Genomic DNA, 25,520 nt, shown 5'->3' with positions numbered 1-25,520 from the left:
CTCCGTTGCTCGCCTACCTTCGCTGGCGGGGGACCCCAACCCCCGCCAGCCGAGGTCCGCGTCCTCCTGCCGCTGCCGGCTGCCTTTGGTCCTTTAATTCTTCCATTGAAGGTGGCGCCGACGAAAGTTTCTTTTGAGTCTGACGTCGCTGCACGTTGTACGTGCAGGACGTCAGACTCAGAAATTGTTTCTGAGTCTGACGTCCTGCACGTACAACGTGCAACGTGCAGCGACGTCAGATTCAAAAGAAACTTTTTCGTCGGCGCCAGCTTCAGTGAAAAAATGAAAGGACCAAAGGCAGCCGGCAGCGGCAGGAGGACGCGGACCTCGGCTGGCGGGGGTTGGGGTCCCCCGCCAGCGAAGGTAGGCGAGCAACGGAGGGGGAGGGTTAGCAATGGCAGCGGCTGGGGGGAGGGGGATCGGCAATGGCGGCGGGGGGGGGGGGGCTATAATGTGCCCCCCCTCTCTGGCCCTGGCCCCCCCTACCGCCGCAGTTCAGATACGCCCCTGGGGGTGACTGCATCATAAGTGGCCGTTTCACAAATTCACCACCCCTTCCTTGGGTTACTTCTGAGTCTGTTCCGTTTCACCTTTATCCTATGCTTCCTCGTTCCACAGCTTTCTTTCAGTTGAAAGAGACTCACCTCCTGTGCATTTATTCCTCATAGGTATGTAAATGGCTCTGTCATATCTCCCCTCTCCCCCCTTTCTTCCAAAGTATGCATATTGTGAGGCCCTTTTACAAAGGCACGTTAGGCTCGTGCAGCGCATGCCCAAATGAGCCTACCACCAGGCTACCACGCGCCCCTGGCAGTAATTTCAGATTTGGCATGTGCTCATAATGCCTGAATGATTTATTTATTTCCTCCCACGCACCCCGTTTCCATACATCTGTCCCCATACGCTTTATGATGAAGACTACTGTGCTCCAGCCCCTCCTGTGATGCTAGTAAAATGCTGCTATGACTGCAGAAGTTTGGCAGCAATGGCAGTGGTTGAAAATATTAAGTGAGATTAAATAAAAATGCCAACAACAATTAAGCACGACAACGTGGTTTGCAGCAGCTCATATCCGCTCTGCTCTCTGGCTCCCTCCCCTCCCTCCACCCTCCATCCCAGACTCACGCTTTCTTCTGCGGTTCCATCCTCTCTGGTAGCAGCCTCAGGTCCCTCTCTCCTGAGAACAGATCAGGAGGGGACCCAACACCACAGCCACATCATCCGGTGTCTGTCTCCGTGCTGCAGCCGGGGAGCGATGCAGCCAAGAAGAAATAGGCCACATGGAGGAGCCGAAGTGGGAGGGGGAGGGGCCGGGGGGAGCACAGAGATCACCACTGGCACTGTGGTGCTGGTGATGAGTGGAGTGAGAGAAACGGAGAGTGACACAGAAAAGACGCACAAATCAAATTTCATGGATGCCACCTCCTTCGCCCTCCTATAGGGGAGAGGGAAGCTCAGGGACTGCTGTAGCTGCACAGACTAGCGTCTAGCGGTACTTCTTAAAATGCGTCTACGGGGGCAGCGAAAAAGCACCCAACCCGCAGCCAACGGCCAAAAGCACCCAAAAACCTCCAACCTGTGGCTTTCTCAGAAATCCCGTGGGCGGTTACTGGAAGCAGCCCAATTTGGCAGTATTCCCACCAACATGGCAACTTTAGTGATAGGAAGGAGGGCAGACAGCCCTGGTGTCTTCAAATTAGAGAAAGTCTCTGACAAAGGTCCTACCTCAGAGAGACACTTCCTATTTTCAAACTCACTATAAGTTATAATGTGAAATAGAAACTGAATTCTTGCTCTCATTTCCTGTAAGAATCATGGCTGCTGCAACCCCAGCTGAGAGTCTGCGAGATGAAGCTTCTTGTTCTATCTGTCTGGATTATTTCACAGATCCAGTAACTACGGATTGTGGACACAACTTCTGCCGCTCATGTATCACTCACAACTGGGAGGGGAGAGACACAAACTTCCCCTGTCCCCAGTGCAGGGCAATGTCTCCGCAGAGAAACCTCAGACCTAACAGGCAGCTGGCAAATGTGACAGAAATGGAGAAAAAGCTCAGTCAGACTTCAGTGAGACCCAAAGAGGAGAATTTGTGTGAGGAACATGAAGAGAAACTGAAGCTGTTTTGTCAAGAGGATCAGAAACTTATCTGCATTATTTGTAGAGAGTCCCAGGATCACAGATCTCACACCGCGATCCCTATAGAGGAGGCTGTGCAGGAATACAAGGTGTGTGTATTTAATGAAATTACTGAAAATGTACATTTTCAATCTCATAAAACTAGGAGTTGAATTAGCAGAGTTTGAAACATGTGAGCAGTAAGATCAATCATCAAAACTAGAACCCTGGCTGCTGTCTATTTGGGCATCTTCCATATACAGTCAGGGGTCAATACTCAACTTGTGAGTTTTGTCTCCCGGAAGGAATGGGTATTGCCAATACTCCATGCTGTACCTGAGTACCTAGACAGGTAAAGTTAGGGCACCTGGTGCCCACATATCTCCTAGTTCCTTGATATACCACTTTTGTTTCGTGCCTTTTACAACTCAAAGTGGTTTACATAGTATATACAGGTACTTATTTGTACCAGGGGCAATGGAAGGTTAAGTGACTGCCCAGAGTCACCAGGAGCTGCAGTGGGAATCAAACCCAGTTACCCAGGATCGAAGTCCACTGCACTAACCACTAGGCTACTCCTCCACTCTATATGTGGCACTGGAACTGAATATCACTGGTGCCCACATATCTCACAGTTCCACCCTGACTCTGCCCCTGGATCACCCCTCCTCTGCCTGGACACAGCTGTGGGGGTCTCAGCCAAAATTCAGGGGCAATCCGGTTAAGGGCTGCTTAATATTGTCTCATGGCCAGGTCAGCATGATTTAACCAGGCAGGAGCCTACTCTGCCTGGTTGATTCACTTTGAATATTGAACCATCAGAATTCAGTTATCTTAAAGAAATGATCTAAAGAGAAAGGAACATTTCACATTTACTGTCGAGTCTGAAATTGTGGTTATAAAAATAATCACATGCTAATCAAGGATGTTTTATTATTCACAGGAAAAGCTTAAAATGCACCTGGAGCCTCTGAGAAAGGAACTGGAAGATCTTCTGAAGTTTAAATCTGAGGGGAAGAAAGATGAAGATCTGAGGGTAGGTGTCTGTGTCGCTTTCTGATCCAGTTTCTGAAGGGTTTTTGTTCCTCTCACTACCCTGAATCACCTGAATAACAGAATAATAGAATTCAATCTGCCTCGTTACGTATACTATGTTTTCAGCCAATAAGGAACCAACAAATAGTTTCTATACTATAAGTATTGGTTCCTCATTGGCTGAAAACAAGCAGGTTCTGAATCTGTTTGTGGAACAAAGGAAAATGTTAACATTGTATCTCTTGCAGAGAGGTAGTGTGGTGTGGGCTGCAAAATGGGAAAGGAGCAAAGGGCTCAGGCTTGAGGGAGTCCAGCAATGTAGAGTGGGGGTCTCTGGGGCTGTTGTGGTGCCAGGAAATAAAGTATCTTGTTTATACCAGACTGATTTCAAAATAATGTAAATGCGTTCAGCACCTAACTCTTACCGTTCAGTAAATCCAGACTGCCCCAATTTGACTGCCCCTTTCAGACTGACTGTTCACTTGTCTTTTAGATTGTAAGCTCATTGAGCAGGGACTGTCCCTCTATGTTAAATTGTACAGCGCTGCGTAACCCTAGTAGCGCTTTAGAAATGTTAAGTAGTAGTAGTAGTAGTAAGTAAAGAATACTGAAAACTAAGAGCCCTGTTTACAAAGCCGTGCTGTAGGTGCGCAAACCTTTTAGCGCACGCTAATGCTCGAGACACCCTTAGGAATATGATAAAATTAGAGGGGTTCAGCTGATAACATCTTATTAGTTTTCTGCTCTTATTCTATAAGGCTTGTCCTGAAATCATTAAATGCACCCCATTGTGGTACCTCTCTCTTGGTTCATCACATCATTGCTGAGGTAATCCGCTCGGCGAACTATGATATTATAGTAAGGAGTGATCTGGTGACACTCACTGATGTGTTATATGTAGGTTTCTGCTCATTCAGGGATGGGTCTGCCGTGATGCATTTTAACTGAGTTCCAGGATACAGATTTCAATCTGAAATAACTCCTGAGATTTTCATTTAATTTAACCATTTATAACCTGTAACTGTTGATTGGTTTTGAGAGCTCCAGGATAGAGTTACAGATTCTGGATCCTCTGGTGTCACAAAGCTCAGCAGAGCTGGTCTCAGGTGAACTCAGTGGTCCTCAGGAAAATGAGACTAGAAAGGTAGAACTTCAGGCTGGAGATTTTCAAGCTCTGTCATCTAGAAGTTCTGCATAGCCAGTGGGTGAAGTGAGGGTCCCGTAACCACAGCTTCCTACCACTCCACCGTCTCTTTAGTGGCAGCACTGCAACTACATTCAAATCACAGGCATTGTGCGTTAACATCAGGATGTGCTGGTCTGTGACCACTTACTTTGTTATTTGTTGTCTTATTTTTTCAGATTTTCAAAGCTTTATTGAAAATAGAGTCAAATTTAACAGTAGTAACCAGAAAACTAAGAGGCCCTTTTACTAAGCTGCGTTGGTGCCTATGTGCACCCAACACACATCAATTCGGAGTTACCGCCTGGCTACCGTGTGGCCCAGGCGGTAATTTAATTTTTTACGCATGTCCATTATGTGAGCCGGAAAATAATTTTTATTTTCAGACACAAGGCGGAAACCAGGTGATAATCATCATTCTACACACGTAGATGATCACTTCATGGTTAACACCTGACACCTTACCATTAAGTCTGAGACCCAAAATGGACATAACGGAATTCAAACATGCGTGGGATAAACATAAAGGAATCCTGTTCAGAAGGAATGGATCCTAAGGAGCTTAGACGAGATTGGGTGGCAAAGCCGGTGGTGGGAGGCGGGGATAGTGCTGGGCAGACTTATACAGTCTGTGCCAGAACCGGTGGTGGGAGGCGGGGCTGGTGGTTGGGAGGCAGGGATAGTGCTGGGCAGAATTATACGGTCTGTGCCAGAGCCGGTGGTTGGGAGGAGGGGCTGGTGGTTGGGAGGCGGGGCTAGTGCTGGGCAGACTTATACGGTCTGTGCCAGAGCCGGTGGTTGGGAGGAGGGGCTGGTGGTTGGGAGGCGGGGCTAGTGCTGGGCAGACTTTTATGGTCTATGCCCTGAAAAGGACAGGTACAAATCAAGGTAAGCTATACACAAAAAGTAGCACATATGAGTTTATCTTGTTGGGCAGACTGGATGGACCATGCAGGTCTTTTTCTGCCGTCATCTACTATGTTACTATATGTTATGACATGCGCCAATTTTTATTTTGCCGCACGTCCATTTTCAACTTAAAATAAAAAAGGCCATTTTTCGGCGCACCTTGGTAAAAGGGCCCCTAAGTCTTAAAGAATCAACACTCCTTCGTCCCCTTCCATCAACACCCCTTCATCCTCTCCCTCCCTCCGCCCCCCAACTGTGACCACTTATTTTGAAATTGGTCACGGTGCTGTCATTGAAGAGAAGGTAGATCAGTGAAGAACCACCACTCAACAAAAAGATTGTGGGGTAGGAAGCTGGGGCTAGATACTAGGAGGAGAATGAGAAGAATGAGATGCTAATGAATACTGTGGAAGGGAGAGAATGGGGAGGTGCAGGGGGTAGATGATGGGGAAGAGAGAAATGGAGGCTGCTTGTAGTAAGGGGTAAGAATAGGAAAGAAGGGAGACCCATCTTCTGCTCACTTAGAAACAATATGGGGACAACAGTGGTACTGGGATGGGTACATTGCACATGGGGAGAGAGGCAGAGGGAGTTGGTGGGCAGGGGATGGAGGAGATTGGGAAAGGAGGATATGCTTCTGAGTATGGTGAGAGAGGAAGGCTGGGAAAAGAGTGGGTGGTGAGAGGAGGAAGGCTGTGCTGGAGTCACCACTGTTAAATGAGGAAGTGCTGTATCAGAACTACCAGTGAGAGAAGGTAATTGAGCCACTGCAAGTATGGAATATGGGTTTGAGTGGGAGAAGGTACAAGTCTCGATTAATCTAGGGTGCTCAATACACTTGTACTGGCCCTGCTGACAACAAAAGAGATTTCTTGTTGAATGAAGGATCTGAATCCTGAGCTCTGGGCAACAAAATCACTCTAGTGTTACTGAGAATTATCTCTCCGTGTTTAATCCAGAGTGAGACAGAGATCATAAGACAGAAAGTGGAGTCTGAGTTTGATGAGTTACACCAGTTTCTGAATAAGGAGAAGCAGATCCTTCTTTCGAGACTGGAGGAGGAAGAGAAGAAGATTCTCCAGAGAATGAGGGAAATTGAGATGCAGCTAGAAGAGCAAAGTTCCTCCCTCATGCAGCTGATCTCCGAGATAGAAGAGAAAAGTCACCAGCCGGCCAACGAGTTACTGAAGGTGAGATTAAAAAATCTATTTCTACGGAAGTTACAGATCTTCCAGGAGGAATCAGGGAATTCAAGTAGCAGATCAAAATATCTTATGTAAGGTCCTGAATAAGGGCTGAGTTTTCAGCCAGCAGCTGCACTTACCAAATCAGACCTTTTAAAATAATTTTATGGGGCTTAAATGGCCAAATCCTCCTGCTCTGAAGAAGGTGTAAATTGCTGTATGTGCTCTACACATGTACACACAAGTCATATGTTTTTAATGATCTATATTTGAGTCATTAGTGAAAAGGTACCAAACGTGGGTTACAAATAACAGAGATAAAGGTTATAAAAGTTTGGAAGGGTAAATTGGGCAACTTTCGTTTTTGAAAGTGTTGTGTACTGTAGGGTCAGTAGAGAGGGATTATGCAACTTTTTCACAACGTTAATGTTTTTCATGTTCTATAGCCTAAAAACTGTGGGTAAACATTTCTAATTTTTTAAAGATGTAGTTAGTCCATTCCTGAGGCTGAAATTTTGCAGGATTATACAGTTGATATCCCTCTGGTAGAAATAAGTCACTTACCCCACTTTTGATACCTTTTCACCCAGATATCACAACTCCACCTCTGCCCAAACCAGGCCCTTGAGAATGTCTACCTGCAGATCATGGATCAGAGCCACTAAGGAGGTTTCAGTACTGTGCCCCATCCAAAAGTCTGATTGATTGGCATAAAGGACCTGTGTTTTATCTAAATATTTGAAAAGTTGCCCAAGTATCAATTACAATTTAGGAGATAAATGTTGGGTTTGAAACAGGCTGATACACTGGACAACATGAATTTTGTTTTCATAATGAGGTTGGGTGTTTCTTATAGATTTTTGGATGCTGATTATAAAAATGGAATCAAAATTTTGTAGCTGTTATGTGATTGAACAGATCTGTAAGTAGAATATCCTAATGTATAAACTGTGAAATCTAACTAGAAATATTCTCTGTCTCATTTCCCTTTAGGATGTGAAGGATGCCCTGAGCAGGTACAAGTTAGTTTTCTGTTCTTTTCTATGTGGCAAGATGAATTTTGAGTAAGAAAGAAGGGAATTAATTGGTTGGTGAAAGGGAGAGGAGTAGCCTAATGGTTAGTGCAGTGGACTTTGATCCTGGCAACCTGGGTTCAAGTCCCACTGTAGCTCGAGAGAGGAAGTGATGTCATCGGGGTAGATGGCTGCTTAAGAGCCATGTTCCACAGTGCTTTTTAGCAAATAACCCCGGATTTGTGGCGGGTCAGTCAGGATCAGATTGGAGTGGAGGAGATATATAATGGGAAGAGTGTGCAAGCGGTGATGCAGAAACACAGAGAGACTGTAAATCTCTCTCAGTTTGCATTTACGAGCGGCACAACTCAAAAGCACATGACGACACAGGGAGGGGAAGCCTCCGACATGCAGGAGCTAAATGGCGAGCAATCCGATGGTGACCTGTTCCGAACAGCCAGAACATGGGGAGGGAGGTTTCCCAGAAATATTTATTTATTTGTTGCATTTGTATCCCACATTTTCCCACCTCTTTGCAGGCTCAATGTAGCTTACAATACATCATGAATAGTAGAGATATATAAGAAATAAACATTTAGTATTACAGAAGGCTTTTAGGTAACATGATAATGATAGAGCATGATATTAATATGACAAGCAAGTAGTAAAGACAATTCTGGGTATATGTGAAGGAGTTCATATTTGTTGGTCTTTGTGGTATGCTTTGTTAAAGAGATGAGTCTTCAATAGTTTGCAGAAGTTAGTTAGTTCATAGATCGATTTTAAGTTGTGCGGCAGCGCGTTCCAGAATTGTGTGCTCAAGTAGGTAAAGGTTGACGTGTGCATTAGTTTGTATTTTATCCCTTTGCAGTTGGGGAGATGAAGGTTGAGGAATGTGCGGGATGATGTCTTAGCATTCCTAGGCGGTAAGTCTATCAGGTCTGACATGTAGCCTGCAGCATCTCCATGAATGATTTTGTGGACCAGGGTACATATTTTGAATGTGAAGCGTTCTTTAAGAGGGAGCCAATGCAGCTTTTCTCATAGGGGTTTAGCACTCTCATATTTTGTTTTACCGAATATGAGTCTAGCTGCCGTGTTCTGGGCTGTCTGAAGTTTCTTGATTATTTGTTCTTTGCAGCCAGCATAGAGTGCATTGCAGTAATCTAAATGACTAAGTACCATTGATTGTACCAGGCCTCGGAAGACAGTCCTTGGGAAGAAAGGTCTTACTCTTTTTAGTTTCCACATTGAGTGGAACATCTTCTTGGTTGTGTTTTTCGCGTGATTCTCAAGTGTTAGGTGTTGATCGATGGTGACTCCAAGAATTTTACCAGTGTCCGAGATTGGAAGATTCAGTGTAGATGTGTTAATGGTGGTGAATTTGTTCTTGTTATATTGAGAGGTGATTATTAGGCATTGGGTCTTTTCTGCATTGAGTTTCAGCCGAAATGTGTCCGCCCATGAATGCATGATATGTAGACTTTGGTTGATGTCGTTGGCAATTTCCTTTAAATCTTGTTTAAATGGGATGTAGATCGTTACGTCATCTGCGTATATGTATGGGTTGAGGTTTTGGTTTGATAGTAGTTTGGCCAAGGGTATCATCATTAAGTTGAATAAGGTCGGTGAGAGGGGGGATCCCTGTGGGACTCCACATTCAGGTGTCCATGTGGCTGATGTAGTCGAATTAGATGTCACTTGGTATGCTCATGTGGTTAGGAACCCCTTGAACCAGTTGAGAACGTTGCCTCCGATTCCAAAGTTCTCGAGGATATGTAGTAATATTCCATGATCAACCATGTCGAACGCACTAGACATGCCAAATTGTAAAAGTAGTACGTTCTTGCCAGTTGCAATCATTTGTTTGAACTTAGTCATGAGAGTGACTAGTACTGTTTCAGTACTGTGGTTGGTTCGAAATCCTGACTGGGAGTCGTGTAGTATTGAAAATTTGTCTAAATAGTTAGTGAGTTGTTTGGTCACCATCCCTTCCGTTAGTTTGGTTATTAAGGGAATGGATGCTACTGGTCTGTAATTGGTTAGTTCATTAGCACTTTTCTTTGCGTCTTTGGGTATGGGGGTAAGTAAAATGTTTCCTTTCTCCTTCGGGAAGAGTCCATTTTGTAACATATAGTTCAAGTGGTTCGTTAAGTCTGTTATAAATTGTTGAGCGGCAAATGTCATAAGGTTGTTTGGGCATATGTCTAATTTGCAATGAGATTTGGCGAAACTTTTGAACATTTGTGAGATGAGATCCTCTGACAGAGTCTCGAAGTTGGTCCAGGTTCTGTCTGCTGGGTATACACCAGGGTCTGGATCTAGGCAATCTAGGAGTACGGTGTAGTCAATGGTACTGGCAGGTATTTTAAGTCGTAGTTGTACTATTCCCTCATTGAAGTATCTCACAAGTTTGTCTGCTCCTGGTGTATCTTTGCTGTTGGTTGTGACTGGTGTGATATCGAGTAGTTTGTTCACAAGCTGGAAGAGTTTATGTGTATCTTTGTAGTTTGGTCCAATTTCGGCTTTGTAATAACATAGTAACATAGTAGATGACGGCAGAAAAAGACCTGCACGGTCCATCCAGTCTGCCCAACAAGATAACTCATATTTGCTGCTTTTTGTGTATACCCTACTTTGATTTGTACCTGTGCCTTTCAGGGCACAGACCGTATAAGTTTGCCCAGCACTATCCCCGCCTCCCAACCACCAGCCCCGCCTCCCAACCACCGGCTCTGGCACAGACCATATAAGTCTGCCCAGCACTATACTTGCCTCCCAACCACCAGTCCCACTTCCCACCACCGGCTCTGGCACAGACCATATAAGTCTGCCCAGCACTATCCCCGCCTCCCAACCACCAGCCCCGCCTCCCGATCTTGACTAAGCTCCTGAGGATCCATTCCTTCGGCACAGGATTCCTTTATGCTTATCCCACGCATGTTTGAATTCCGTTACCGTTTTCATTTCCACCACCTCCCGCGGGAGGGCATTCCAAGCATCCACTACTCTCTCCGTGAAAAAATACTTCCTGACATTTTTCTTGAGTCTTCCCCCCTTCAATCTCATTTCATGTCCTCTCGTTCTACCATCTTCCCATCTCCGGAAAAGGTTCGTTTGCGGATTATATAATCTTTATATAATATAATCTATTAGTTTGTCTTATGGTATATTTATATTTCCTTTGAAGCTGTTTCCATGCGTTAAGTGTGGAGTCGTCTTTCTTTTTATTCCACGGTCATTCTAACCTTCTAACTTGTGTTTTAAGTTTTTTCAGTTCTTCGTTGAACCATGGTGTTGATTTCTTTCTGTGTGAGGTTCTGGTTTGAATTGCATGTGGCTGCAAGAAATTCAAACGGATCTAAAAGTGGTGCACACTGATCTGGCCGCATTGGGTGCGGACCTGCGGGGCGAAATAACGGAGCTAGGATGAAGAGTGGAGAACGTGGAGGGCAGACTAGATGACCACACAGAGGCAATGGGGTCCATAGATAGACAGATTACAGACATTTGCATTGGACAACAACAAATAGCTGATAAGCTAGAGGACTTGGAAAACAGGAGCAGACGCTGTAATTTACGGTTCCGTGGCTTGCCTGAGACGCCTGCATATCAAGATGCCGAATCAGTAGTGCAGCGGGTGGTCAGCTCACTACTCTCCACATCGGAGTTACCAATTACACCTGAAAAAGTGATATTGGAGAGATCCCACCGTGCGATGGGACCGACAAGGAACAACCTACCAAAGGATATCATCCAGTGGCGTAGCCACAGGTGGGCCTGGGTGGGCCAGGGCCCACCCACTTAGGGCTCAGGCCCACCCAATAGTAGCACACATTTAGTGGTAGCTGGTGGGATTCCCAATCTCCACCAGCTGAAGACTTCCCCCTGAAGGTAACAAAAATGCTACTTTCCATGATACCGACATCTGTGCATGCTCAGTTGTCAGCACATGCCTGCTGCAGCCTGCCAAGGTGGAAAGAAGCATTTTCCCACCAGCTGAGATATTTTTTGGGGTGGTGGGGGGAGGGGGAGAACACTTGGTGCCCACCCACTTCTTGCCTAGGCCCACCCAAAATCTGTTGTCTGGCTATGCCCCTGATATCATCGCGTGCTTCCAGGATTTAAAACTGAAGGAAAGAGTGCTAAAAGCAGCGCGACAAGTTGATGACTTTAAATGGGACTCGTATAATGTGGAGATATATTAGGATCTGGAGTCAGCCACCCTGAAACGACGGACGGAGTTGAAGCCCGTAACAGCCAAGCTGCGCGAACTGGGAGACATCCATTCGCGCTGTTTTTTTATAAAGATGGGAAAATGCATCAGGTCAAGTCAATGGCAGAAGCACGAGGGATCATCCCGGAGGGAGAAAGAGCAGCAACACCTTCAACCTCGGAGGGGCACCGACTGGGTGCAGGACTGAGCTCTTACCCGAAGTGGCAAAGAGTGGGGCGTAAGAGGCTGCAGCGCCAGCAGTCAGCAGGCCGCCTACCATGAAGCAACCTTGCGACCCTATCATCAGGCTGGTGGCAGAGCTGAGTTTGGCAGAGCCCACTTTATGTATTTAACCTGTTATTGACTAATGAAAGTTGGGGTGTTATTTATCAGGGATGATAAAGGGACTGGTTAGACGTTGGAGGTGGCTGGTTGGGGAACGGGAAGTTAGAAAGAGAGGAGCATAGTGTGGGCTTAATTTGCTAGAGATGGGGGATTTAATGTAAAGAGGAATACAATCAGTTGTGGACATGAGGGTCACTTCCTTTCATGAAAGAGGTGCTATGGATAAAGGGGAAGGGAAAGGGAGGGAGGGAGGGAGGGAGGAGAAAAGAACGGGTGTCCAGGGGGTGGGATTTTTCAGAGAAGGGGGAAGGGGGGCGGGGGAGTTGGAACGGGGCGGAAGGTCTCCCTAGCTTATGGTGATGGTGGGGCAGGAGGGGTCAATATAAGATGAGATGGTAGCATACAAATGTGTAAATCCAAGAAGACAGGAGGAGCCTCCACGGAAAGTCAAAGCAAAACAGCAAAAGTAGAGGCTGACAAATGCGCAAACCAATAGGGAGATAATATCAAAAACCAGTTTATTCAGAATATTCATATCAAGGACCCGACACGGTCCGTGTTTTGGCGCCAAAGCATCTGCCTCAGGGGTCACAATCACCTTTCTCTGAGAAGAAGCTGATAGGCTTGAATAATTCCTTTCAGTTCCCTTCTCCACCACTGCCAACTCCAGGCTCCGCTCATTCTGCCTTGCCTCGCCCTATGCCTGGAACAATCTTCCTCAACCCCTACGCCAAGCCCCCTCCCTACCCATCTTCAAATCTCTGCTTAAAACTCACCTCTTCAATGCTGCTTTTGGCACCTAACCTTTCGTGTAATATAGTATGCCCTATCAGACGGACTCTTCACTTGTCTTTTGACTGTACACTTGTCTTTAGATTGTACACCTGTCTTTTAGATTGTACACCTGTCTTTTAGATTGTAAGCTCCTTGAGCAGGGACTGTCCTTCCATGTTTAAATTGTACAGCGCTGCGTAACCCTAGTAGCGCTTTAGAAATGTCAATTAGTAGTAGTATGTATGCAAGTTAATCCACAGAGAGAACAAAAAAACAGCCAACCGATCAGCAAACACCTTGTCACATGGTTTTTGATATTATCTCCCTATTGGTTTGCGCATTTGTCAGCCTCTACTTTTGCTGTTTAGCATACAAATGTGTGACAGTAAATGTGCGAGGCCTTAACTCCCCGCAAAAATGAAAGCAGATGTTTAGAGAAATGATACGCCTAAAGGCGGATGTAGTGTTTCTTCAAGAGACACATTTAAAACAGAGCCATGAACATCTGGTGAGACATGGGCGTTACCCTATAGTGCAGTGTGCCTCAAGCAGTGATGGCAAAAAAAAGAAAGGGGTACTCATAGCCTTATCAAATGCATTGCCATGGAATATACATACAACGGTAAAGGATACTACTACTACTACTTAACATTTCTAGAGCGCTACCAGGGTTACGCAGCGCTGTACAATTTAACAAAGAGAGACAGTCCCTGCTCAAAGAGCTTACAATCTAATAGACAAGTGAACGGTCGGTCCGATAGGGGCAGTCAAATTGGGGCAGTCTGGATTCACTGAACGGTAAGGGTTAGGTGCCGAACGCAGCATTGAAGAGGTGGGCTTTAAGCAAAGACTTGAAGACGGGCAGGGAGGGGGCTTGGCGTAAGGGTTCAGGAAGGTTGTTCCAAGCATAGGGTGAGGCGAGGCAGAATGAGCGGAGCCTGGAGTTGGCGGTGGTGGAGAAGGGTACTGAGAGGAGGGATTTATCCTGTGAACGGAGGTTACGGGCGGGAACGTAAGGGGAGATGAGGGTAGAAAGATAGTGAGGGGCAGCAGACTGAGTGCATTTGTAGGTAAGAAGGAGAAGCTTGAATTGAATGCGGTATCTGATCGGAAGCCAGTGAAGTGACCTGAGGAGAGGGGTGATATGAGTATATCGGTTCTGGCGGAATATGAGACGTGCAGCAGAGTTCTGAACAGATTGAAGGGGGGATAGATGGCTAAGTGGGAGGCCGGTGAGGAGTAAGTTGCAGTAGTCCAGGCGAGAGGTAATGAGAGCGTGGATGAGAGTTCGGGTGGTGTGTTCAGAGAGGAAAGGGCGAATTTTGCTGATGTTAAAGAGGAAGAAGGTCTTGTCTATCTGCTGGATATGCGCAGAGAAGGAGAGAGAGGAGTCAAAGATGACTCCGAGGTTGCGGGCAGATGAGACGGGGAGGATGAGGGTGCCATCAACTGAGATAGAGAGTGGAGGAAGAGGAGAAGTGGGTTTTGGTGGAAAGACGATAAGCTCGGTCTTGGACATGTTCAGTTTCAGGTGGCGGTTGGACATCCAGGCAGCAATGTCGGATAAGCAGGCCGATACCTTTGCCTGGGTCTCCGCGGTGATGTCTGGTGTGGAGAGATACAGTTGGGTGTCATCAGCATAGAGATGATACTGGAAACCATGAGATGAGATCAGGGACCCCAGGGAAGAGGTGTAGATTGAGAAGAGAAGGGGTCCAAGGACCGATCCCTGGGGAACACCAACAGATAAGGGGATGGGGGTGGAGGAAGATCCATGAGAGTGAAGGTGCGGTGGGAGAGATAGGAGGAGAACCAGGAGAGGACAGAGCCCTGGAACCCAAATGAGGACAGTGTGGCAAGAAGTAAGTCATGATTGACAGTGTCAAAAGCGGCCGATAGATCCAGGAGGATGAGGATGGAGTAGTGGCCTCTGGATTTGGCAAGGAACAGGTCATTACAGACTTTAGAGAGTGCTGTTTCTGTCGAGTGAAGAGGGCGAAAACCGGATTGACGCAGATCGAGGATGGCATGAGAGGAGAGAAAATCAAGGCAGCGGCTGTGGACTGCGCGGTCAAGTATCTTGGAGAGGAAGGGTAGGAGGGAGATGGGGCGGGACAGGTAGGGTCTAGTGATGGTTTTTTGAGGAGTGGCATGACTACGGCATGCTTGAAGGTGTCGGGGACAGTTGCAGTGGAGAGAGAGAGGTTGAGGATATGACAGATGGAGGGGGTGATAGTAGGAGAGATGGTGTTAAGTAAGTTGGTGGGGATACAGTGGGTAGATATGTGTTGATGGTCGTTTCTATATATAATACCTATTATACCATGCTATGTGTCAAAGCACCTAATGAGGGTCAGAAGGTATTTTTAGGGGAATTGGAAAAGGTCATACAAAAGCATGTCAAGGACCAAATGTTGGTGGGGGGAGACCTTAATCTCACAATAGATCCCCGAATAGATAATTTGGGTGGCAAGGTGGGATACTCTAAGGGTGATAGAGCAGCCCTAAAGGCATGGATGGCAAGATGGGGATTAGTAGATCTATCGAGGGAACTGCATGGGACCGATAAGGACTATACATACTATGCTCCGAAATACAATACATACTCGAGGATTGATTATTGGCTGGGTGATGGAGCTGTAAGGGGTAGAGTGGGAGGGGTGAATATATAACCATGCAATTGGTCTGATCACTCTCTGGTGGTCATGACTATGAAGATAGGAGGCGGGGACAAAGGGCAGAGATATTGGCGACTAAATGAAGCGATATTGCTGGACCCACAGAACATAGCTGAGATTGAGCACTATATAGTGGAATATATTAAATTTAATGATACGGAGGATGTGCAACCTGCTAGCCTATGGGAGGGGTTGAAAGCGGTTCTGAGAGAACAATTAATAGCACTTCAGGCACATCTAACTAGAAAGAGGATAGGGAGGGAGTCCAGTCTCAGAAACGCTATGGCAGATATTGAGAGAGTGCATAAAGCAGACCTGACAGACAGAAAAAAGGTACAAGAAATACATCAGATCAGGGCTCAACTCAATGAAATACAGATATCGGATATAGCAATACAGATACAACAAGTGCAACGAGAACACTTTGTGTTTGGAAATAGGGCTAGCAGACTTTTGGCGCACAAACTCAAAAAGCGTACCCAACGTAACTATATAACCACTATAAATGATAACTCTGGAAAACAAGTTACCCAAACAGAGGAAATACAGGAAGTATTTTGGGACTTCTATACACAGCTCTATCAGTCAGAGCAGGTCGCGTCACCATGGGAAATGGAACAATATATGCAGGGGGTAGACCTCCCCAGAATACTGGGGGGGGGGAGGGAAGTGGAAAGATTATTGAGGTCCATAACTCTCGAGGAGATAGAAGGGGCAATTGCAGACCTTCCTAATAATAAGGCACCGGGTCTAGATGGGTTCCCCGCTTGATTCTATAAACTATATGCTAAATGGTTAGCACCTGTACTGTTGAAGGTGATTACCTCCTTTGACGAAATGCATGAGCTGCCATATTCTTGGAGAATGGCGAAGATAGTCTTGCTGCTGAAACCAGGCAAGGACTCACTACAATGCAGATCATATAGGCCAATATCGCTCTTAAATATAGATTACAAGATTTTCACCAAAATATTGGCAGGTATGCTCCAGGGGGTGCTACCAAGTTTAATACATGAAGATCAGGCAGGATTTATCGTAGGTAGACAGACGTTTGATAAAATATCAGATGCTTGCTACATGTTATTCAATATACCGCGGAGGAGTCAACCCCAGTGATTCTGTTCTCGGTGGACGCAGAAAAGGCGTTCGACCGGGTTGAATGGTCATTCTTATTTACAGTACTGAAACAGATAGGTATGGAAGGCACATTCTTGTCCTGGCTCAGGTTGCTGTACACTAATCCGATGGCAACCCTGAAGATCAATGGCACACACACTAAACCATTCGAACTTGGCAGGGGAACGAGACAGGGCTGTGTGATATCACCACTGCTGTTTGCACTGTCGATAGAACCACGGGCCAAGAAGATTAGAGAAAGTGGGAATATAAGGGGGGTGGTCAGAGACAAACGTGAGCACAAGATCATGATCTTTGCTGACAACATATTAAAGACATTGGCCCACCCACAACACTCTTTGAAGCAGGTAATGGAGTTGATATCTCAGAATGGATCTATGTCGGGCTTTAAAATTAATGAAACTAAATCGGAGATACTTAACCTTACAGTGCCCCCTCGAGAGGTCAGGCTGATGCAGGAGGTGTATCCATTTAAATGGGCGGCCAAATCTATTAGATATTTGGGAGTCATGGTTACTCCCAAGATAGAGCAATTGTTTCAAGCTAATTATCCTAAGAAGGTAAAAGAGCTATTTGCAGACCTAGATAGGTGGGAGGGCTTAACAATATCGTGGTTGGAAAGAATTAATGCCATAAAAATGATGCTATTGCCAAGCTACTGTACCTGTTTTTGGCCCTGCCAATACCAATCCCACGGGCCTTCTTCCAACAATTGAATCAAAAAATATTTGCATATACAGTATATGGAGGAAGAGACCACCTAGGGTGCGAAGGATGATGATGTTTCAAATGCCTGCGGGGGGAGGTATGGGATTTCCCAATTTCTATCTCTATTATCAGGTGGCACAATTAAGGGTTTTGGCAGAATGGGACCCAGGGGTCAACAAGAAGTGGTTGCATTGGGAGAGAGCATGAATGGGTACCCGCTTTCTGGGAGATATACTATGGATGACGGGAAGGGATATATTGGCAGCCGCGCGAAGGGTCCCAGTGGGGATTAGTCACCTACTATATACCTGGCTCTAAATACGAAAAAGGGTATTCCCAGAAAGAAAGTACTTCTTACAGATGGCCATAAGTTGAGCACCGGGATTCCCTCTGGGGAAAGTGGAGAAAATCTACCAGAATTGGACCTATAAAGGGTTGTATAAGTTGGGACAATTCTGGGTTAATGGACAAGTAAAGGATTTTGGGGAAATACAGGAGGACTGTGGATTAGAGGAAAGAGATTTAGTGTACTACCAGTGCCTGAGGAATTTTATCCACCGAAGGACGAGGGAGGAATTGGAGCTGGTGGAAACAAGGTTGGGAAGGGCGATGAGAAGGGGCGGAGGTAGGGGAAGCATAACACGGTTGTATAGGGCATTGCTACATCTTTCTACCCCACAAGGATTTTATACTGGAAGGTGGGAGGAAGCGCTTCAGAAAAAATATACCTCGGAGTGGTGGGCGAGTAGTTATAGGCACTTGTTGAAACCGTCCATCACTCAGTCACTAATTGAAAATGGATACAAAATACTGTACTGGTGGTATTACACGCCGGACAGATTACAAAAGATATATTCGCAGGTCTCAGTAGACTGTTGGAGGGAATGTGGAGGGCGGGGAACATTCACGCACATATGGTGGGAGTGTTCTAAGGTACAGACATACTGGTCCCAAATATTGGATTTGGTCAGGGAGGTGGTTAAGGTGGAATATCCCTGTCAGGCAGAATATTGCTTACTGCATTCGCGGCCCCCGAAAAGTCAGCTACAAGGCCATAAGTTGGCGATTCAATTTTTTTGTGGCGGCCAGATTAGCACTGGCAAGAGCCTGGAAGCAGTTAGAGGTTCCAACTATACAGGTGGTAGTGGGTAGAATGGACTATCTCTATCAGATGTCGAAACTGACAGCCATGAGAAAAGGGCATCTCCATTTGTTTCAAAAAATATGGCAACCATACGAGCAATTGAGAGATGGATTAATACTATCACCATAGTGATGAGAGGTGAGGGAGGGGGGAGGGAGGGGGGAGGGAGGGGAAGGAATGGGGAAAAGAATGGGTATAATGTGTTCTTGGTCGTAGGCTATAAAAACTTGACTATTGTTACTTATTCAATGTGCTTATATTTGTAGGTGAGAAGTGTAATGTAGAAATTATTGAATAAACTAAAAATAAATGGGGAGGAGGGGGGGGGGAAGAAAATAGTATCCATGAAGTATGGAGGAAGTTTTTCATGTGTAGGGAGGGTGGGGGGGAGGGATTGGTAAAGTTGAAGTAGTATTGCATACTGGCTAATATAAAGAAATATCTGATTTTAATATGGTTCTATTAGGCTTCTTTGGGAACTAAATAATTAGTGCAAAGTTAAAATAGGTGGGGGGGGGGGGGGGGGTGGGAGGGAGAAAAATGTAAAACGTTTGGTGACAGAGCTAAATGCCGTATATTTGTAACCCTGATGGGAGATTTTGAAGGTTGTATTTGGAATCTTATGGTTATGTTTTGTATGCAGAATCACTAATAAAAATTATTGGGGGGGGGGGGGGGGGAAGTCCCACTGCAGCTCCTTGTAACCTTGGGCAAATCACTTAACCCTCCATTGCCCCAGGTACAAAAAAACTTAGATTGTGAGCCCCGTACGGATAGAGAAAGTACCTGTATATAATGGGTACAGTGCTGCATATTTATTTATTAGGATTTATTTACCTCCTTTTTGAAGGAATTCACTCAAGGCAGTGTACAGTAAGAATAGATCAAACATGAGCAATAGACAATTACAGCAGTAAAAATATTCAAAAACAATACAAAGTATGGCATGGAATACTATTTATAATGTCAACGCAATACATAATAGAACATTATAGGTGATAGTGAAGGGTAAAGCAAAGATGTAACATATAGAAGGGTAAGAAAGTAGGAAGAGTTAGAAAGTAAGGTGATTGAGTTAAAGAAAGTTGCACATGGGGTCAGAGAAATGGTTAAATGTTATCTCAGCAAGGGTAGGAGTTGATAAACATGTCCTGCTGCATACCGAGTCACTCCTTGTGGGTGTCAGTGAGACTAACGAGTTAGTTACTTCTTCCAGTAACTAACTCGTCTATATGTCTGGTAGTGCTATAGAAATAATTAGTAGTAGACGTGGAATTGAGAAAGGGAGGTGGGATTAAGTGAGGAGAGGGAGAACTAAAGTGTGGAGGAAGTACTGAGAAATGAAGGGGAAGAGATGGAGGAGAGGGGAGGAGAATTACAGACCAACCTTCTCTTCCCCTTGACTCTCCCTTTTTCATCTCTGTACTGCCAGAACTTCTCTCCCACCAACCTCCCTGATATCTCCTCTCTTCCTGTCCTCACCTATTTGGCTCTCCATGAATCCTCTCTTCAATCCCCACCAAACTCCACCCTGTGAATCTCCTTTCCACCTCTACCCTGCCAGTGGTGCTGCCCCTCAACCCTAGTGCAGAAGGAGGTGCTGGTGATGGTCTCTGCTGTGATGCTGTCCATAAGAGAGTAATTCTATAAAAATGTGTTTATATTTCTTTGGATGGTAAATGGATAATGGTGAGCCAGTTAACACTGTTTATCTGGATTTTCCGGAGACATTTGATAAAGTGCCCCATGATTTCTCCTGAGGAAACTAAAAAGTCAAAGGATAGGATACAATGAGGCATATTTTCAAAGCACTTTGGGAGGCTAAGTTCCATAGGTTTCTATGGAACTTTGGGAGGCTAAGTGCTTTGAAAATGAGCTTGAATGCCATATTGTGGATTATAAGAACATAAGAGTAGCCATACTGGGTCAGACCAATGGTCCATCTAGTCCTGTATCCTAGATTCCAAACAGTGGCCAAGCCAGGTCAGAAGTACCTGGCAGCAGGGGTGTAGCCAGACTTCGGCGGGAGGGGGGTCCAGAGCCTGAGGTGAGGGGGCACATTTAGTCCCCCCCCCCGGCACCTCCCATGACCCCCCATCATTGCCGACACCCCGCCCGCCGTTGCCGCCACCACAAACTTTGCCCCCCCCCCCGATGACCCTTCGTTCTGTGAGTCTGACATCCTGCATGTTGTACGTACGTGCAGGACACCAGAAACAGAAGGCTGGAGCCAGGAAGCCTTTTGCAGGAAGCAGAGCAGAGGACATCGGCTGGCGGGGGTTGGGGACCCCCGCCAGCAAAGGTAGGCGACAGCTTGTTGGAAGTGGGAGGGGGGGGTTGAGAGGGTCGTTGGGGGGGGTCCAGGCCGAAATCTACAGGGGCCCAGACCCCCCAAGCCCCACGTAGCTACGCCACTGCCTGGCAGAAAAGCAAATCCTGGCAACACTCCATACTACAAATCCCAGGGCAAACAGTTACTTCCCATGTCTGTCTCAATAGTAGACTATGGACTTTTCCACCAGGATCTTGTCCAAACCTTTTTTAAACCCTGATACACTAACCGCTGTTACTACATCTTCCAGCAAAGAGTTCCAGAGCTTAACTATTCATTGAGTGAAAAAATGTTTCCTCCTATTTGTTTTTAAAGTATTTCCATGTAACTTCCTCGAGTGTCCCTTAGTCTATGTATTTTTGGAATGAGTAAAAAATGGATTTACTTCTACTCGCTCTACACCACTCAGGATTTTGTAGACCTCAATCATATCTCCCCTCAGCCGTCTCTTTTCCAAGCTGAAGAGCCCCAACCTCTTTAGCCTTTCCTCATACGAGAGGAGTTCCATCCCCTTTATCATTTTGGTCGCTCTTCTTTGAACCTTTTCTAATTCCGCTATTGGGCTCATTTTCAAAACAGAAAAACATCTAAAAAGTGGCCTAAAGTAGCATTTGGCTCTTTTTCTCACAAAAATGTCCAGATCAGTACTTTCTATGAAGTCCGTCAGAAGTGCGTCTAAATCTCAAGGGGTGTGTCAGGGACTTATGCGTTCTTAAGACTTAGACGTTTTTCAGCCATAATGGAACAAAAGAAAAACATCCAGGACTAAAAATTAGAAATTTTGAGCTAGACCTGTTTTTATAACGAATAAGGCACAAAAAGGTGCCCAAAATACCGAGATCACCACTGGTGGGAATCAGGGATGACCTCCCCTAATTCCCCCAGTGGTCACTAACCCCCTCCCACCCCCCACCCCCAAAATGTGATGAAAAACAGTACTTGCCAGTCTCTAGTCCAGCCTTAAATGTTATACTCAGGTCCATTAGAACAGAATGCAGGTCCCTGGAGTAGTCTAGTGGTGGGTGCAGTGCACTGCCGACAGGTAGACCCAGGCTCCTACCTGTTACACTTCTGGACGAAACTGTAAGCCCTCCAAATCTCACCAGAAACCCACATATAGGTGCCCCCTTCACCCGTAAGAGCTGTGGTAGTGGTGTACAGTTGGGGGTAGTGGGTTTTGGGTGGCTCAGCAGACAAGGTAAAGAAGCATTTTATGAAGTCGACTAGTGTGCCCTATTGTTTTACTGGGATGTCAGGGGGACCAGTCTATTAAAAATGCTGGCTCCTCCTACATCCCAATGGCTTGATTTTGTGCATTTTGCACTTGGACGTTTTTTGTTTGAAAATCACCAAAAGACAAAACATCCAAATCACAAAACCTTGTATTTTCGAAAACAAAAGATAGATGTTTTTCTTTTTTGAAAATGAGCTTCTTTCTTACTCAGATTTTGGACGTTTCTTGCAAAACGTCCAAAGTCAGACTTAGACGTCATGTCGAAAATGCCCTTCTATATCTTTTTTGAGATATGGCGACCAGAACTGAATGAAATACTCAAGGTGCGGATGCACCATGGAGCGATACAAAGGCATTGTATTATTTTCGGTCTTATTCACCGTCCCTTTCCTAATAATCCTTAGCATCCTAGTTGCTTTTTTTGGCTGCCGCAGCACACTGAGCAGAAGATTTCAGCGTATTAGTTACATTGACACCCAGATCTTTTTCTTGAACGCTGACCCCCAAGATGGACCCTAGCATCAAGTAACTATGATTCACATTATTCTTTCCAATGTGCATCACTTAGCATTCGTCCACATTAAATTTCATCTGCCATTTGGACGCCCAGTCTTCCAATTTCCTAAGATCTTCCTAAAATATATCACAGTCCTCACGTGTTTTAACAACCTTGAATAGTGTTGTATCATCTGCTAATTTGATCACCTCACTTGTCATTCCGATTTCCATATCATTTATAAATATGTTAAATAGTACCAGTCCAAGTACAGATCCCTGTTCACCCTCCTCCATTGAGAGAAATAACCATTTATTCCTACCCTCTGTTTTCTGTTCAATAACCAATTTCTAATCTACACTGGTTAAAAGAACTGTTTAAAAGATAGAAAACAGAGTAGGATTAAATGGTCAATATTCTCAATGGAGAAGGGTAAATAATGGGGTTCCTCGGGTTCTGTGCTGAGACCTCCACTTTTTAACTTAGTCACAAATGATTTAGAAATGGGACTAATGAGTGGGGTGATTTAAGTTGCTGAGGACATAATGTTATTCAAAGTTCTTAAAACACAAGAGGATTGTGAAAAATTGCAAGAGGACCTTACATGACTAGGAGACAGAATCCAACTGGCAGATGACATTTAGATCTATAAATGAGAAGAACGGTTAAAAACAAACTTAGGGGGGCAACTGAGAGGGTAAAAACTGTACACCAGACATGGACACTGTTCAAAAATACCATCCTGGAGGCTCAGGCCAAACATATTCCGCGGATTGGAAAAGAAAGACGGAAGTCCAAAAGACAGCCGGCGTGGTTGAAAAGTGAGGTGAAGGAAGCTATTAGGGCTAAAAGAAACGCCTTTAGAAAATGGAAGAAGGAACCATCTGAAAATAACAAGAAGCAGCATAAGGAGTGTCAAAGCAAATGCAAGACGCAGATAAAGAAGGCCAAGAGGGATTACGAAAAAAAGATAGCATTAGAGGCAAAAAAACATAGTAAAACATTTTTTCAGTTTATTAAAAGCAGGAAGCCGGCAAAAGAATTGGTTGGTCCCCTGGATGACCAAGGGGTAAAAGGGGCGATCAAGGAAGACAAAGACATAGTGGAGAGACTGAATGAATTCTTTGCAACGGTCTTCACCAAGGAAGATTTGGGTGGGATACCGGTGTCGGAAATGGTATTTCAAGCGGATGAGTGGGAGAACCTGACTGACTTCATGGTAAACCTGGAGGACGTAATGGGGCAGTTCAGCAAACTGAAGAATAGCAAATCTCCTGGACCGGATGGTATTCATCCTAGAGTACTGATAGAACTGAAAAATGAGCTTGCGGAGCTACTGCTAGTGATATGCAATTTATCCTTAAAATCGAGCATGGTACCAGAAGATTGGAGGGTGGCCAATGTAACGCTAATTTTTAAAAAAGGTTCCAGGGGAGATCAGGGAAATTATAGACCAGTGAGTCTGACTTTGGTGCCGGGGAAAATGGTAGAGGCTATTAATAAAAACAAAATTACAGAGCTCATCCAAGGACATGGATTACTGAGACCAAGTCAGCACGGCTTTTGTGTGGGGAAATCTTGCCTGACCAATTTATTTCAATTCTTTGAAGGAGTAAACAAACATGTGGACAAAGGGGAGCCGGTTGATATTGTGTATCTGGATTTTCAAAAGGCATTTGACAAGGTACCTCATGAAAGGCTACAGAGGAAATTGGAGGGTGATGGGATAGGAGGAAATGTCCTATTGTGGATTAAAAACTGGTTGAAGGATAGGAAACAGAGAGTGGGGTTAAATGGGCAGTATTCACAATGGAGAAGGGTAGTTAGTGGGGTTCCTCAGGGGTCTGTGCTAGGACCGCTGCTTTTTAATATATTTATAAATGATTTAGAGATGGGAGTAACTAGCGAGGTAATTAAATTTGCTGATGACACAAAGTTATTCAAAGTCGTTAACTCGCGACTGGATTGTGAAAAATTACATAAGGACCTTACGAGACAGGGACACTGGGCGGCTAAATGGCAGATGACGTTTAATATGAGCAAGTGCAAGGTGATGCATGTGGGAAAAAAGAACCCGAATTATAGCTACGTCATGCAAGGTTCCACGTTAGGAGTTACGGACCAAGAAAGGGATCTGGGTGTCGTCGTCGATAACACACTGAAACCTTCTGCTCAGTGTGCTGCTGCGGCTAAGAAAGCGAATAGAATGTTGGGTATTATCAGGAAAGGTATGGAAAACAGGTGTGAGGATGTTATAATGCCGTTGTATCGCTCCATGGTGCGACCGCACCTTGAATATTGTGTTCAATTCTGGTCGCCGCATCTCAAGAAAGATATAGTGCTCCCCAGTATCTCTCCACACTCGTCCTTCCCTACACCCCTTCCCGTGCACTCCGCTCCATGGATAAATCCTTCTTATCTGTTCCCTTTTCCACTACTGCCAACTCCAGACTTCGCGCCTTCTGTCTCGCTGCACCCTACGCCTGGAATAAACTTCCTGAGCCCCTACGTCTTGCCCCATCCTTGGCCACCTTTAAATCTAGACTGAAAGCCCATCTCTTTAACATTGCTTTTGACTCGTAACCACTTGTAACCACTCGCCTCCACCTACCCTCCTCTCTTCCTTCCCGTTCACATTAATTGATTTGATTTGCTTACTTTATTTATTTTTTGTCTATTAGATTGTAAGCTCTTTGAGCAGGGACTGTCTTTCTTCTATGTTTGTGCAGCGCTGCGTATGCCTTGTAGCGCTATAGAAATGCTAAATAGTAGTAGTAGTAGAAGGGCGACTAAAATGATAGCGGGGATGGGACGACTTCCCTATGAAGAAAGACTAAGGAGGCTAGGGCTATTCAGCTTGGAGAAGAGACGGCTGAAGGGAGACATGATAGAGGTATATAAAATAATGAGTGGAGTGGAACAGGTGGATGTGAAGTGTCTGTTCACGCTTTCCAAAAATACTAGGACTAGGGGGCATGCGATGAAACTACAGTGTAGTAAATTTAAAACAAATC

General features: G+C 45.3%; 2 protein-coding genes across 2 annotated transcripts in view; one reads left to right on the top strand and one right to left on the bottom strand.

Moving 5' to 3' along the window:
- LOC115468279 (E3 ubiquitin-protein ligase TRIM39-like) overlaps window positions 1–25,520 on the top strand; it is a 1,086,936-nt gene that overhangs the window by 299,803 nt on the left and 761,613 nt on the right. The window contains exons 4-5 of the mRNA XM_030199872.1: window positions 3,062–3,154; window positions 6,205–6,435. Of these exons, the coding sequence (XP_030055732.1) occupies window positions 3,062–3,154; window positions 6,205–6,435 (324 nt within the window). The remainder of the gene's footprint in view (window positions 1–3,061; window positions 3,155–6,204; window positions 6,436–25,520) is intronic.
- LOC115468286 (E3 ubiquitin-protein ligase TRIM39-like) overlaps window positions 1–25,520 on the bottom strand; it is an 875,973-nt gene that overhangs the window by 720,916 nt on the left and 129,537 nt on the right. The gene's annotated exons all lie outside the window — the stretch shown is intronic.

Source organism: Microcaecilia unicolor, chromosome 4 (assembly GCF_901765095.1).
Source record: "Microcaecilia unicolor chromosome 4, aMicUni1.1, whole genome shotgun sequence".
Lineage (NCBI taxonomy): Eukaryota > Metazoa > Chordata > Amphibia > Gymnophiona > Siphonopidae > Microcaecilia > Microcaecilia unicolor.
This window is presented reverse-complemented; position numbering and strand designations above follow the sequence as displayed.